At 41.4% G+C, this 12,242-nt stretch overlaps 2 protein-coding genes across 2 annotated transcripts in view; both read left to right on the top strand.

The window, feature by feature from the left end:
• The window catches only part of LOC125883602 (zinc finger protein OZF-like), a 115,167-nt gene extending 111,062 nt beyond the window's left edge, over positions 1 to 4,105 (top strand). Inside the window, exon 2 of the transcript XR_007448578.1 lies at positions 3,881 to 4,105. The gene's annotated coding sequence lies outside the window, so the exon portion shown is untranslated. The remainder of the gene's footprint in view (positions 1 to 3,880) is intronic.
• Positions 4,106 to 4,146: 41 nt separating this feature from the next.
• Positions 4,147 to 6,467, top strand: LOC125883458 (zinc finger protein 3-like; the record flags this gene model as incomplete). Its single annotated transcript, XM_049567744.1, has 1 exon — positions 4,147 to 6,467. A coding segment is annotated over one exon (504 nt), but the record flags the coding sequence as incomplete, so codon positions are not given.
• Positions 6,468 to 12,242: the final 5,775 nt, after the last annotated feature.

The raw sequence follows: 12,242 nt of genomic DNA, 5'->3' as shown, positions 1-12,242 counted from the left end.
GAATTGCATTTTTCAACGGTGAATGAGTTTGAAATATTGTCACTGGGATTAAGGAGTTTGTTAACGGTGGAAAAAAGAGCCTTTTGGTTATTGGAGCTGGTGTGAATGAGGTTGGAGTAGTAGGTAGAGCAGGCAGTATTGAGGGTGGCTTTGTACTGTCGGAGGTGGTCTGTGTAGGCTTGGCGATGAACTGTTAAACCGGTCTTTTTATGTAGTCTTTCAAGCTGACACTTGTGGGATTTCATTTGGCGGAGTTTGGGGGCGTACCGGGGGGCTGAATGTGTGAATGAGACAGATTTGGTTTTGATGGGGGCCAGTTGATCAAGACAGGAGGAGAGAGTGTTGTTGTAGCAGTTGACAAGCTCATTGGGGTCATCAGACAGCGGGGGAGGGAAGGTAGACAGAGTGTTGGAAAGAGAAGCTGAGAAATCTTGAGGGGAGATGGATTTGAGGTTTCTGAATGATATTATGCATTTGTCCTTGGGGAGGGGGGTGGGGAGATGGATGTCCATGATGATAGCCAAGTGGTGGAGATGTGGAGATTGATGCTGGAGAGTTGATGGATGGTGAGACCGGTGGAGCAGACTAAGTCCAAAGTGTGGCCATGATTGTGAGTGGGGAAGTTGACATGTTGAGTGAGATTGAGGCAGTCCAGTAGATCAAGAAATTCAGAGGCATGTTTACAGTTAATGTTGTCAGTGTGGTAGTTGAAGTCACCGTGGAGAAGAACAGAAGGTGAGATGGCTGAGAGCTGTGTAACAAAATCAGAGAAGTCAGAGAGAAAAGATGGATTGGGCTTGGGAGGGCAGTAAATAACAGCAGTGACCAGGGGAGCAGGGCCGGGGAGTTTAACAGTAATGTGTTCGAACCACTTAAAGAAGGGAGTGGATATGATGGTGATTTTTAGGTCTCTCTTATGGACTGAGGCCACGCCGCCGCCTCTTCCAGTGAGACGGGGCTGGTCAATGTAAGTGTATCCGGAGGGGGTGGCTTGGTTGAGTGAAAAATAGTCCAGATGTTTGTGCCAGGTTTCTGTGATGCAGAGGAAGACTAGGTTGTTGTCAGTAATGACTTTGTTTAAGATGAGTGCTTTGTTGTTGAGTGAACGGGTGTTTAGCAGTGCCAGTTTGAGGAAATGCTGCTGTGTGATTGGCTGTGACGAATGGGGGAGTTGGCGGAGGTTGGGATTGCAAAGTTTGACGTGTTTTGTTGAGAGGTTGCATTTGTTCACAGAGTTGAACCTGTTATAGGGACGGAGGGGTCTGACTGAGATGATAGACTGAATGGGGAGAGCAGCAGCAGGTGGGGACAGTGACAACTGGGGCCTGTAGGGGGAGCTGTGGCAGGAGGAGGTACCCAGAGATGACACCAGAGAGCAAGAAGGAGGTAACGGGGTGTGGGTAAACACTATCAGTCAGTCTATACACACTAAAATGTAACGTTTGCCATTTATCTCTACTACTACCATTAATCAATGACATTATGTGTCTGTTTTATTGTCAATTATCATGCCTGGAAACCTGTTAAATAATACTATTACTCCAGCTGAATGAGAAGTTCCATGTGCAAAGAAAGCAGAATCGCCCCACTGACCTTTCCAAAACTTTTCGTCAGTCATAACAGAATGAGTCTCTTGTAACAAAACACATTTTGATTTTTGTTTCTTGCAAAATAAAAAGATTGTTTTTCACTTAACAGTGTTTTTAACCCCCTAACATTCAAAGATAAAAAAGAAATAGAAATAATCTATAATGTAACTGTTTTCGATATGTCTTTAACTTGCTTATAATGCAGGAATGAAATATGTTGCCCTTAGAACATAACCATACCAACTTATTGGGCTTTAAATTTTGTCTTATGAAGTATTATCAGTTTAAATTCTCATCAAATATACTTGTAATGAAACCATGTATATTTTGACAAAGTGCTTGAATATTACCTTGCTGAAAATATCAGTTATGGGTCAATTCTGTGTCCCTCAATGAGTGCGTAGTCTTCTTTGAGAAAGGCTCTTTTCCCATTTCTTCTGGCTTCTTGCACCTCCCCCAGGATATTCTGAGCATCAAACGTTGATTTTACTGCATTTTGAAGTGGTGTGCACCAGTTTATGGTGGAAATGTCTTCATGTAAAGAAAAACAGATGTGTCATATGGTGATGCAGGCGGCAATTTGGCCATGTGTGCTGTAAGGTTGCAGCGATGTACCGGTTTCAAGGTATACTGTGATATGGAAGTTGACAGTTTGACCGTGTACTTTTGCTTATCCGAGATATTGAAAAAGCTAGGGATGCACCGATAGGGATTTTTCTTAACCGCAGGTTATGGAAGTATGGAAAAGTATGGAAATAAATTTGGTCAATTTCCAGGTATTGAAAAGTATGGAAAATGAAAAATTAAGTATGGAAAAATATTTATGTTTCCAGACTATTACCACTGTTCTAAAATATTGTTTTCTAAAATTGAAAATTAGGTATTTCCAAAAATAATTTAATCAATCCGGATCGTGTTTTATGCCGGGCCAAGCACAGTTTGTGTGAGAGTAAACGTCTCAGAAAACATACTACCCCTTTTACCTGATTGACAAGTGGTATGTCCAGTCCGCTTCCCCATGACCCTCCTCCAGCCCCCCAGGTATCAAGTTTCACTCCAACACTGCACCTTCGACAAGAAGACGAGTTTCACGTGGTTCACAATGGGTAGATGCAAGTTTTGGATGGATGGCTTGACGATACCGTATATAAATACTGGTTGGCCAAGGATTCCCAATTCACACACAGAGCTAGATGCAAGCTTTGTGTGAAATCGTTTGACATCGCCAACATGGGGGAGAAGGCTATTCTGAGCCACATGAAAGGAAAAAACACCAACGTCTCGTTACTGCATTGCTTGCACCCAGAGTCCCAACCTTTTTGCCTCAGCCCAGACATTGAACTTACCTGAGTTTTTATTTGCATGCCATTATGGTACTTGGCTACAATCGCCTATTAAGAATAATTAAATATGATGGGGCATCGGTGGCTTAGTGGTAGAGCAGGCGCCCCATGTACAAGGCTGTTGCCACAGCGGCCCGGGTTTGAGTACAGCCTGTGGCCCTTTGCTGCATGTCACCCCCCCCCCTCTGTCTCCCCCTTTCACACTTAACTGTCCTGTCCATTAAAGGCAAAAAATGCCCAAAAAAATCTTTAAAAAAAAAAAAAAAAGAAGAATGAAATATGATACACTGATATATTTACTCAGATGTCGCATATTCTCTGGGGGGAAAAAAGCCGAGAAGTCTGGAAATTAGGGTATGGAAAAGTATGGAATTTTGAAATTCCAAATGTGTAAGAACCCTGTAACCGATACTGATAACTGATAAATTCACATTTTTGTATTTTAAAAGAAGTGCATAACTTGTAGTTAATGTTCACCTGAGGGTCAGAAAGGCTGATTTAATATTCCACAGCTCTGACCGAATCAAATCAAACTGACTTCATTTGACACATTTTAATCAGTATTAAATGTAACGTTAACGTGAAGACAGAGGATAATGATGATGATGATGAAGCCCAGTGTTACTCTGTAATTCTCTGTATAAACTACACTGCAGAGTGGAGTCTCTCCTAACAGACAAACACTGACAGCTGATGAACATCAACATCAGCAGCTCCGCCTTAGATCTGCTGGATCACATGTTTATATCGTCACGCCCAGGCGCCGTCTCAACGTCCCATCATACACCAGCCTACAGCTACTGTTGATTCACCTCACACATTAACACTCAACTCAGACACACACACGCACACAGAGAGGTAACGATACAAATGTTATGTTATTTATGGTTTTAGTTGGCTCACTGCACCGTGACAACTTATTAACTCTTTTTCTTTTTGTTGCTATAGGAACAGAGAGGAAGAGAGGAACTTATACGTCACCACCGTGACAAACCCTTCACAACATCTGGGTCTTTAAAAATTCATCAAAGAGTTCAAACTGGAGAGAAACCATACAGCTGTGACCAATGTGAGAAAACATTTTTTCGCTGCAGTGCCCTCAAAGCCCATCAGCGCATTCACACTGAAGGGGAACTGTCCAGTTTTTTCCAAAGTGGGAAGGATTTCACAGAGTCAGGGACCTCAAAAAAACAAGACATTGAAGCCAGGATCAATGTGGCAAATCCTTTGCACAGTCAGGGACCCTAAAACACCACCAACGTATTCACACAGGAGAGAAACCGTACAGCTGTGATCAATGTGGCAAAGCCTTTGCACGGTCAGGGGCCTTAAAATACCACCAACGTATTCACACAGGAGAGAAACCATACAGCTGTGATCAATGTGGCAAAGCTTTTGCAAAGCTATGGACCTTAAAAACCCACCAACGTATTCACACAGGAGAGAAACTGTACAGCTGTGATCAATGTGGCAAAGCCTTTGCACAGTCAGGGGTCTTAAAAAGCCACCAACGTATTCACACAGGAGAGAAACCGTACAGCTGTGATCAATGTGGCAAAGCCTTTGCACGGTCAGGGGCCTTAGAATGCCACCAACGTATTCACACAGGAGAGAAGCCGTACTGGTGTGAACAATGTGGAAGATTGTTTGCCCAGTGCAGTCATTTGAGATCACACCAATGCCAGCATGCAGGAGAGAACCCGTACAGCTGTGACTAGTGTGAGAAAGCTTTTATTGAACGGTATGACCTAAAAATCCACCAACATGTTCACACCAGAGAGAACCCGTCCTGATGTGACCAATGTTGGTAGTGACATTAAAACCCACAAATGTGTTTACCCTGCATTGTTTTGGACATTTTCAGGGCCAGGCAAACATCTTCCTACTGCTTCCTCCCCATGCCCTGATAGCTGTGTTGATATCTTACTTTTGTCTTTGATTATTTTTATCTGTTTTTTTTATTTCAACTGTAACCCCATGTTGGACCACCAGATTCCTCCCTGTAGGACTCCCATGTGTGAGAGCTGATGTAGAGGCAGATAATGTATTGTTCTATATCAAATGTGAAAATAATGTCAGTTGCAAAAGGTCTTAGAAACAGTTGACCAGATGTCAGATTTCACAATAGGAAGGACTCCTTATAAGAAGTTGTTTTTGAATACTGTCGAGTTGTTGTACTTTGGAGTTACTGGGAAGGACTCATTTTAAAGAGTTGTTTTTGTAATGTTGAGTAATTCTTGTACAATCACAACCAACCTTCTACAACCAACAGAGATATGTCAACTACACATTTGAGGTTCTTAAGCCTTAAGTCTGCAACTGCATGAAACCAGTGCCCTGGCGTGATAGAATAGGCAAGCTTTACACTGGATTTTAGCAGAAATAAGGAGAGTATGTAAAATGTTCGGGACACTCTGTTGTACATTTATTTCGAATAACACTTCGCCTGATGGAACACTTTCTGTTGCTATTTAAAGCCTTAAAATCTGAAATGACTGAAAATGCTGGTAAGAGTGGAAGAATCAAGTGGGATGTGTTAGAGGAAATTTTTGGAAAATGGGGAGCCGTTTTGGCTAAAACAGGGATAATTGTACTGATAGTACTAATTCTGTTTTCCTTATTGACATGTTGCATCATGCCTATCCTGACGAAATGGTGTGAGAGAGCGATGGACAAGAAGCTGAACCTTGTAATGGGCATACAAGGAGCACAAATGCTAAGTATGCTAACCCCTGAACCATTGGTGTGCAGAGTCCTTCTGGCATAGAGGGGGGAGGAAATACCAGATTTATTCCCAATTCCTGATTACATAGACAAATTCAAATGACGAGGAGGAACTGTGAGAGAGAGAGAGATAAACAATGGCTGATACTCTCTCCTGGAAGAGAGGACGGGGAATATATACACCACAACCACATACAAGATATCACATAAACAAGAGACTGTGAACAGCATACTCCACCAATACCACTTTTTCCTTCCCGATACCGATTCCGATCCCTGAACCTTAGGTATTTGCCAATACCGAGTACCGATCCGATCCCAGCACGCAATGTCTCAACTCCTAAACCTCTATGTAAAATATTAAGAAATAAATACACAATAGTAGAATGAATGCCATGAAACTTTTTTTTATTATTGTGATTTTAAAGACGACAGTAGAATGCTTTTTAACTCCGCTCCGTTTCCATTTCGTTTGCCTGTAGTGTGTGTATGTGAAATGACATGAGGCATTACGTGGTATCGGATTGGTCATAGGCTGTACTCGCTGACACCTGATACCGCATTTTAGGCAGTATCAGAGGCATTTCCGATACTGGTATCGGTATCGGTACAACTCTAGTTTTTCGCCTCCATCAGTTGAAGTGTTGATGGATGCTAAAAATACACACACACTCACACAAACGAACAGACGCCCACTCACTCAGATAGCATAAAGGTTTCTGGAAGTTGTATGAGCAGGGCTGTTTCTGCTGTGTCCGCTGTTGACTACGACCTGTATTGTTGAGTTGTACTTTGCAATTAAAGTAATCTCGCTGGCTGTAACTTTTCTCCGTGGTTCTCCGAGTCTCTTCATTTCACTGTTTGCTGAAGTTGAGCAGTTTCCGTACACTGACCTCAAACTTTTCAAAATCAATCATGCAACTGTCTGGGGCAATGTTGCGGCTCACAATGCACCCGACCCTGAAGCGTATTTCTACGACTGGTGAGCCCACAGGATGGTGACTCCATATTGGTCTTTGGGACTGTGCCCCACCGAGCCCCATGAGTCAAGTCCATGTAGATATATATAGGCTGATTGACCAAATAAGCATTTGAAAACTGATATTGATGCCTCTTACCATGGCTGTGATCAAAGTATTTGCATCAGCCTGAGACCTCTATCACAGACAGGCTCTGCAGTCTCAGACGCTGACTCAACATGCTGAATGAAATGTTTAGTGACTTGACTGATTTTTGGTCCCGTGTGCAGCTTCCCTCTCTGGCCTGCCTCCAGAAGGGGGCTCTGTTTCTGTTGTCATGGCGAGGTGCTCCAGGTCTGATCCATCAGGGACTGTTGACTCACTGTTAGTCTGGCCCCTCCCCTTGGACCACTTTGCTTCTCAAGACCCAGCCAGAAGCAACGGCTGGGACACCCCCTTGACCTTGTTTTTACTCTTGGCCTGACAATTAACTCCCTCTCACTGATTGATCTTGTCTCTGATCACAAATCACAAATTTGACTCCTACACCCAGGCAACTGCTCCAAGTCAGAAGCGACCAGTATGTTCACGCATTTTTCATAACCAGTCTGCCTCAAATTTCTCATCTATTTTTTCTGATTTATATAATCACCATATCCAACCCTCTAACATTAATGATTTGGTCGATAATTTCAATAATCTGTGTTCCTTTGCATTGGATGCCATTGCACCTTTTACAACCAGGTCAGTAGTATCCACCAGATCATCACCATGGATAAATGATGATATCCGTAGCTGTAAGCAGGAATGCAGGGCTGAGCGCAGATGGAAAAAGATACATACGTACAAGAAGACAATACATGAAAGAACTTTTAACTTTACTCAATCAAAAAATCAAGGATGCAAGATCAGTTTATTTCTCAGACTTAATTACCGCTAATAAACAGAATCCCTGAGCTGTTTTGCACAATCAATCACCTTGTACAACCTGCTCCCGCTACTATCTCTGCCACCTCATCAGAAGACTGTGAATTGCATTTATCATTTTTTGTCAACAAGATCAAAAGAATTAGATCCACCATTGTGCTCCCATGCACCACTTTTGATCCACCTTGTAGTGTTCCAGATTTACTAACCCATTTTGCCCCCACTACCATGCAAAACCTTATAGAGACAGTTTCTCATCTGTGCCTCTCTTCCTGCAATCTTGATATCTTACCCCCCCAAATTCTTTTTAGAGGTCCTTCCTGTCATTGGCCCTGCTGTACTCACTATTATAAACATGTCCCTCACTTCTGGTTCTGTCCCTGATCAGTTTAAGAGTGTCCAGCCACTCCTAAAAAAAACCCGGCTGGGGCGTCGGTAACGTAGTGGATAGTGCCGGCGCCCCATGTACAGAGGCGACGCCTCGCTGCAGCGGTTGCAGGTTCGACTCTGGCTTGCAACCCTTTGCTGCATGTCACCCCCCGCTCTCTCTCTCTCACCCCATTTCACTCTGTCCTGTACATTAAAGGCAAAAGCCCAAAAAATAATCTTTTTTTTAAAAAAAAAACCCAGCCTTGATCCAGCCGTTTGGAACAATGTCAGACCCATCTCAAAATTACCTTTCATTTCCAAAATACTGGAAAAACTGGTTGCTGAGCAGCTTCTACAAGTTGTTGAAGGAAATAATATCTTTGATAAATTTCAATCTGGTTTTCGTCAAAACCACAGTACTGAAACTGCTCCGTTACTAGTCATGAATGACATCCTTATGCAAGCTGATAAAGGGGAACTCTCCATCTTGGTCTTACTGGACTTGAGCGCTGCTTTTGTCACCACTGATCACTCCATCCTCATCAGCCGACTGAATACATATGTTGGTATCTCAGGGAAAGCCCTACAATGGTTCAGGTCATATTTGTCAAATAGATGTTTTTCTGTCTCCATAGGTAACTATGTGTCCTCATCCACACTGCTGTTACATGGGATGCCCTAGGGCTCAATCCTTGGTCCCATTCTTTTTTCATTGTATATGCTTCCCTTGGGCCAGATAATCAGTAGTTTTGGTTGTATCATTTGATTGGTTATCATTGCTATGCTGATGACACTCAGCTATATTTTCCAGTAAAGCCAGATGATCTTAGCAACCTCAACACTTTCCACAACTGTTTAGCTGTGATAAAGAACTGAGGGGTATTCCATCAACGTAGCTAAGAATATCCAGACTAAGGTGTAATCTTGAAGTTTGACTAAACGCCAACTCCCTGTTCCATCAAGTGAAATCAGCTGGCTCCAACAGACGCTAATTCAAGCCTCACCCGTTAAGCCTCAACTCATGCACGTGCCCAGGGAAAATAAAAAGCCCAAACTAGTCGAGTGCCGAAAATGTTGCAAAATGTCAAAAAGCAAAGGAAAGGAGTGAGAGGAGGCTTTTTCTACTGCGGGGCAAACGCTCCTTATGGAAGTGTAAGAGGACTATAAGGACATAATTAAGAAAAAGGCAATACTGCAGCAATTAATAAAGCAAGGCAGGTGGCGTGGCGGAATATTGCTGACAGGCTTAATGCGTAAGTGACAAAGAAAATTCACCATTTCAGCATAATATCCTGTTATATAAATCCTGCATCAAAGGGACAAAATATATGTAGATAAGAACACCTATTAAATCTAACAATTCAAGTATGCCTAATCAAATTCACCAAATCAATCAATCAGTCAATCAATTTTATTTATAAAGCCCAATATCACAAATCACAATTTGCCTCACAGGGCTTTACAGCATACGACATCCCTCTGTCCTTAGGACCCTCACAGCAGATAAGGAAAAACTCCCCAAAAAAACCCTTTAACGAGGGAAAAAAAACGGTAGAAAACTCAGGAAGAGCAACTGAGGAGGGATCCCTCTTCCAGGTCAGACAGACATGCAATAGATGTTGTACAGAACAGATCAGCAAAATAAATTAACAGTAATCCATATGACACAATGAGACAGAAATGTGTAAATTAATACTAGTGATAGACTATTTATCACATTTATCTACTGATTCCTATGTACATTTCAGATGATGCATTTAATCAAACTATTTTATATCAATCATCGTATATATCACATAATTGATTGTAGATTATGACATTTCCGAATTGATCAGTTTATAGGGAATAATCACAACATTTATCTATTGATTGTAGAAAATTCCATTTAGCAAATCCATCAATTCAGTGGAGATGAGTAAAACTATTAAGTGAATGCAGGTGATAGTGAATCAATTATCTATTTCTCATCATTTGGGAGTCAATTATAAGCTCTATCCCTTATTATATCAAAATAAGGAAAATCCCCTTAAATGTATGGAATGTGCTATAGGATGAGGATGATATAGGACAGACCACAGTGGTGTGTGTCCCATTTTAATGTGGTTGCTTTGTGTCATGGTTAATTCATAAATATAAAAGATAACCATATGTTGATGTGAACAAATCAAGCCCTATGCATGATGTATGGTGATGCTAGAAATAATAAAAATGAATATAAAATACACCTTTTTTACCTCTCTGCAAACAGTTGCCTCACTTAGCTTCTCAGCATCACCAACACTATATAGGAATGTACCGCTAGCAAAGAACCTCAGTGCATTACAGACTGCACAGTGGTCAGAGACTGGCTGTGGCATATGACCTTTATAATGTGTGTTTCCAGCAAACTGCACAGATACACTATGCTCTGCCTGCTGAACCGGTACCTCTCCCACAGATAGGAGTCTGTCTGTATCAGTGGGTTGGTCCTGTCCTGAAAGGTCAGGAAGGTGGTGGTTGGAAGGCCCTCTGAACAATGTGGGCCTCCTCATCAACAGGATCCTCAATGAAGGGGCATGCCATTATTTCCTAATTTACTCTCTCTTGCTCTGTCTCTGTGTCTCTCTGGGTGTGTCCCTCTCCTTCTCTGGCCGTTGTCAGTTGACCTTAATTGGCTGTGAATTTGCTAGCCAATTGGAAACAGAGTGGGGTGGGGATGGGAGGGCAATCACATATTCATGTGCAATCTTTTTTTTTAATGCTTCAGTTTCATTTTATTATAGTTTTGTTTTTATTAAATTGATTATGGCTTTACTGTTGTGTTTTTTCTTTTTAAATTCTTATTTTTATTACATTTTAATTTGTTTTTTTAATAGTTTTTTTTATTAATTATGTTATATATTTTATGATCTACATATTATTTTATCATTACATGACACTTGTGAGTGTGTAAAAGCACTGGCAGAACTGTCTTTTAGGTGTCTGTTCTTGTCTACTGAACATTTTTTGATCATAAATGGAGCTAATCCTCACCTTAATCCTGCTTTTTAATCTTGGCCATTTTGATGGAACAGAACTCTGGCTCACATGAGCCAGACTTGGCTATTTAAGGTTGGATTTGCCTTTAGCCTGCTTGATGGAATACCCCCCAGATTTGAACAGAAAGTGTTACAAACTGGAGATGTGGAGCTTTTAAGTGGGCATTTAGAAGACAGCAGGCCTAATAAAAGTCATTGCTGAGTTGCACTGTGGGAATTGCAGGGTCCAGCATTTTCAGAGCTTGACCCATTCTACAGAGTGAAGTCAGGATCACAAACTCTGCCGCTCCAACTGTAATCATTTAAAATAATAATAATACAATGTCCTTAAAAAGTTCCCCAACTTTATGAAAGTGCAATACTAAATTGCTGATATATCCCTGAAATAAATACAAGTGAATGCTGTAGCCCAGTAAGTAGTGACTAAATCATTTTAACTGTGACAAAAACTGAGACAACGTAAATACACAGGAGACAACAATAACACATGTATTTAAAAGTACCCAATACATACCCTCATGTTTCAAACTATCACTGTGTCAGACTCACTAAAAATACAGTAGTTTAAGAGGTACTTGGATATGTTGCTCAAATAAAAGTATTTATATCATGGTGTAAAAAGGCTTCCAAGTAGGTCTAAGTCCTGCATTATTCTGCTTAAGTAAAAGTGCAGAAATATTACAAGCAAAGTGAACTTCAAGTAAATGAAAATAACAACTTTGATTATTACATACACTGTATAATCAGATTATTATTGATGCATTTATGTGCAAGCAGTGTTTTGATGTTGCCTAACATGCCATGCACTATTCTTTGCTTCTTAATCACATTTTGTGAATGAATTAGTAGGCCTACCTAAAGCTGCAGGGGCCTAAAACAAATGTAGTGGAGTACAATATTTCCCACTAAAATGTATTAATTTACAAAACTGAAACATTCAAGTAAAGTACAAGTACCTAAGATTTGTACCTAAGTATAGAGGATAGTCTGTGGTGGCATCTTTACCTCTGGCGCCACCCTGATGTCAAACAAAGCAATGTTTTGTTTTCCCTTCTTTTTTTCATCCTTACAGTATGTTTTTGTGTGGAATGATCATTAAATCCTCATAGCATCCCAGCCAGCAATGCCACGTGGGGCCCAAATGGGGTCATCATGGGCGGCAAATGTGGGCCCCCATCATGGGCTTGCACCCAGGATCCACATGGGGGCCAACCGAGGATGCCCAGATGGGCTTTAAGTGGGATCTGTAAGGGTCTTATGTGGGTCTTAACTGGGCAATTCATGCAAGACCCATCTAGGCCCCACCTGCCCAAA

This window comes from Epinephelus fuscoguttatus, linkage group LG23 (genome assembly GCF_011397635.1).
Source record: "Epinephelus fuscoguttatus linkage group LG23, E.fuscoguttatus.final_Chr_v1".
In the NCBI taxonomy this organism is placed as follows: domain Eukaryota; kingdom Metazoa; phylum Chordata; class Actinopteri; order Perciformes; family Serranidae; genus Epinephelus; species Epinephelus fuscoguttatus.
This window is presented reverse-complemented; position numbering and strand designations above follow the sequence as displayed.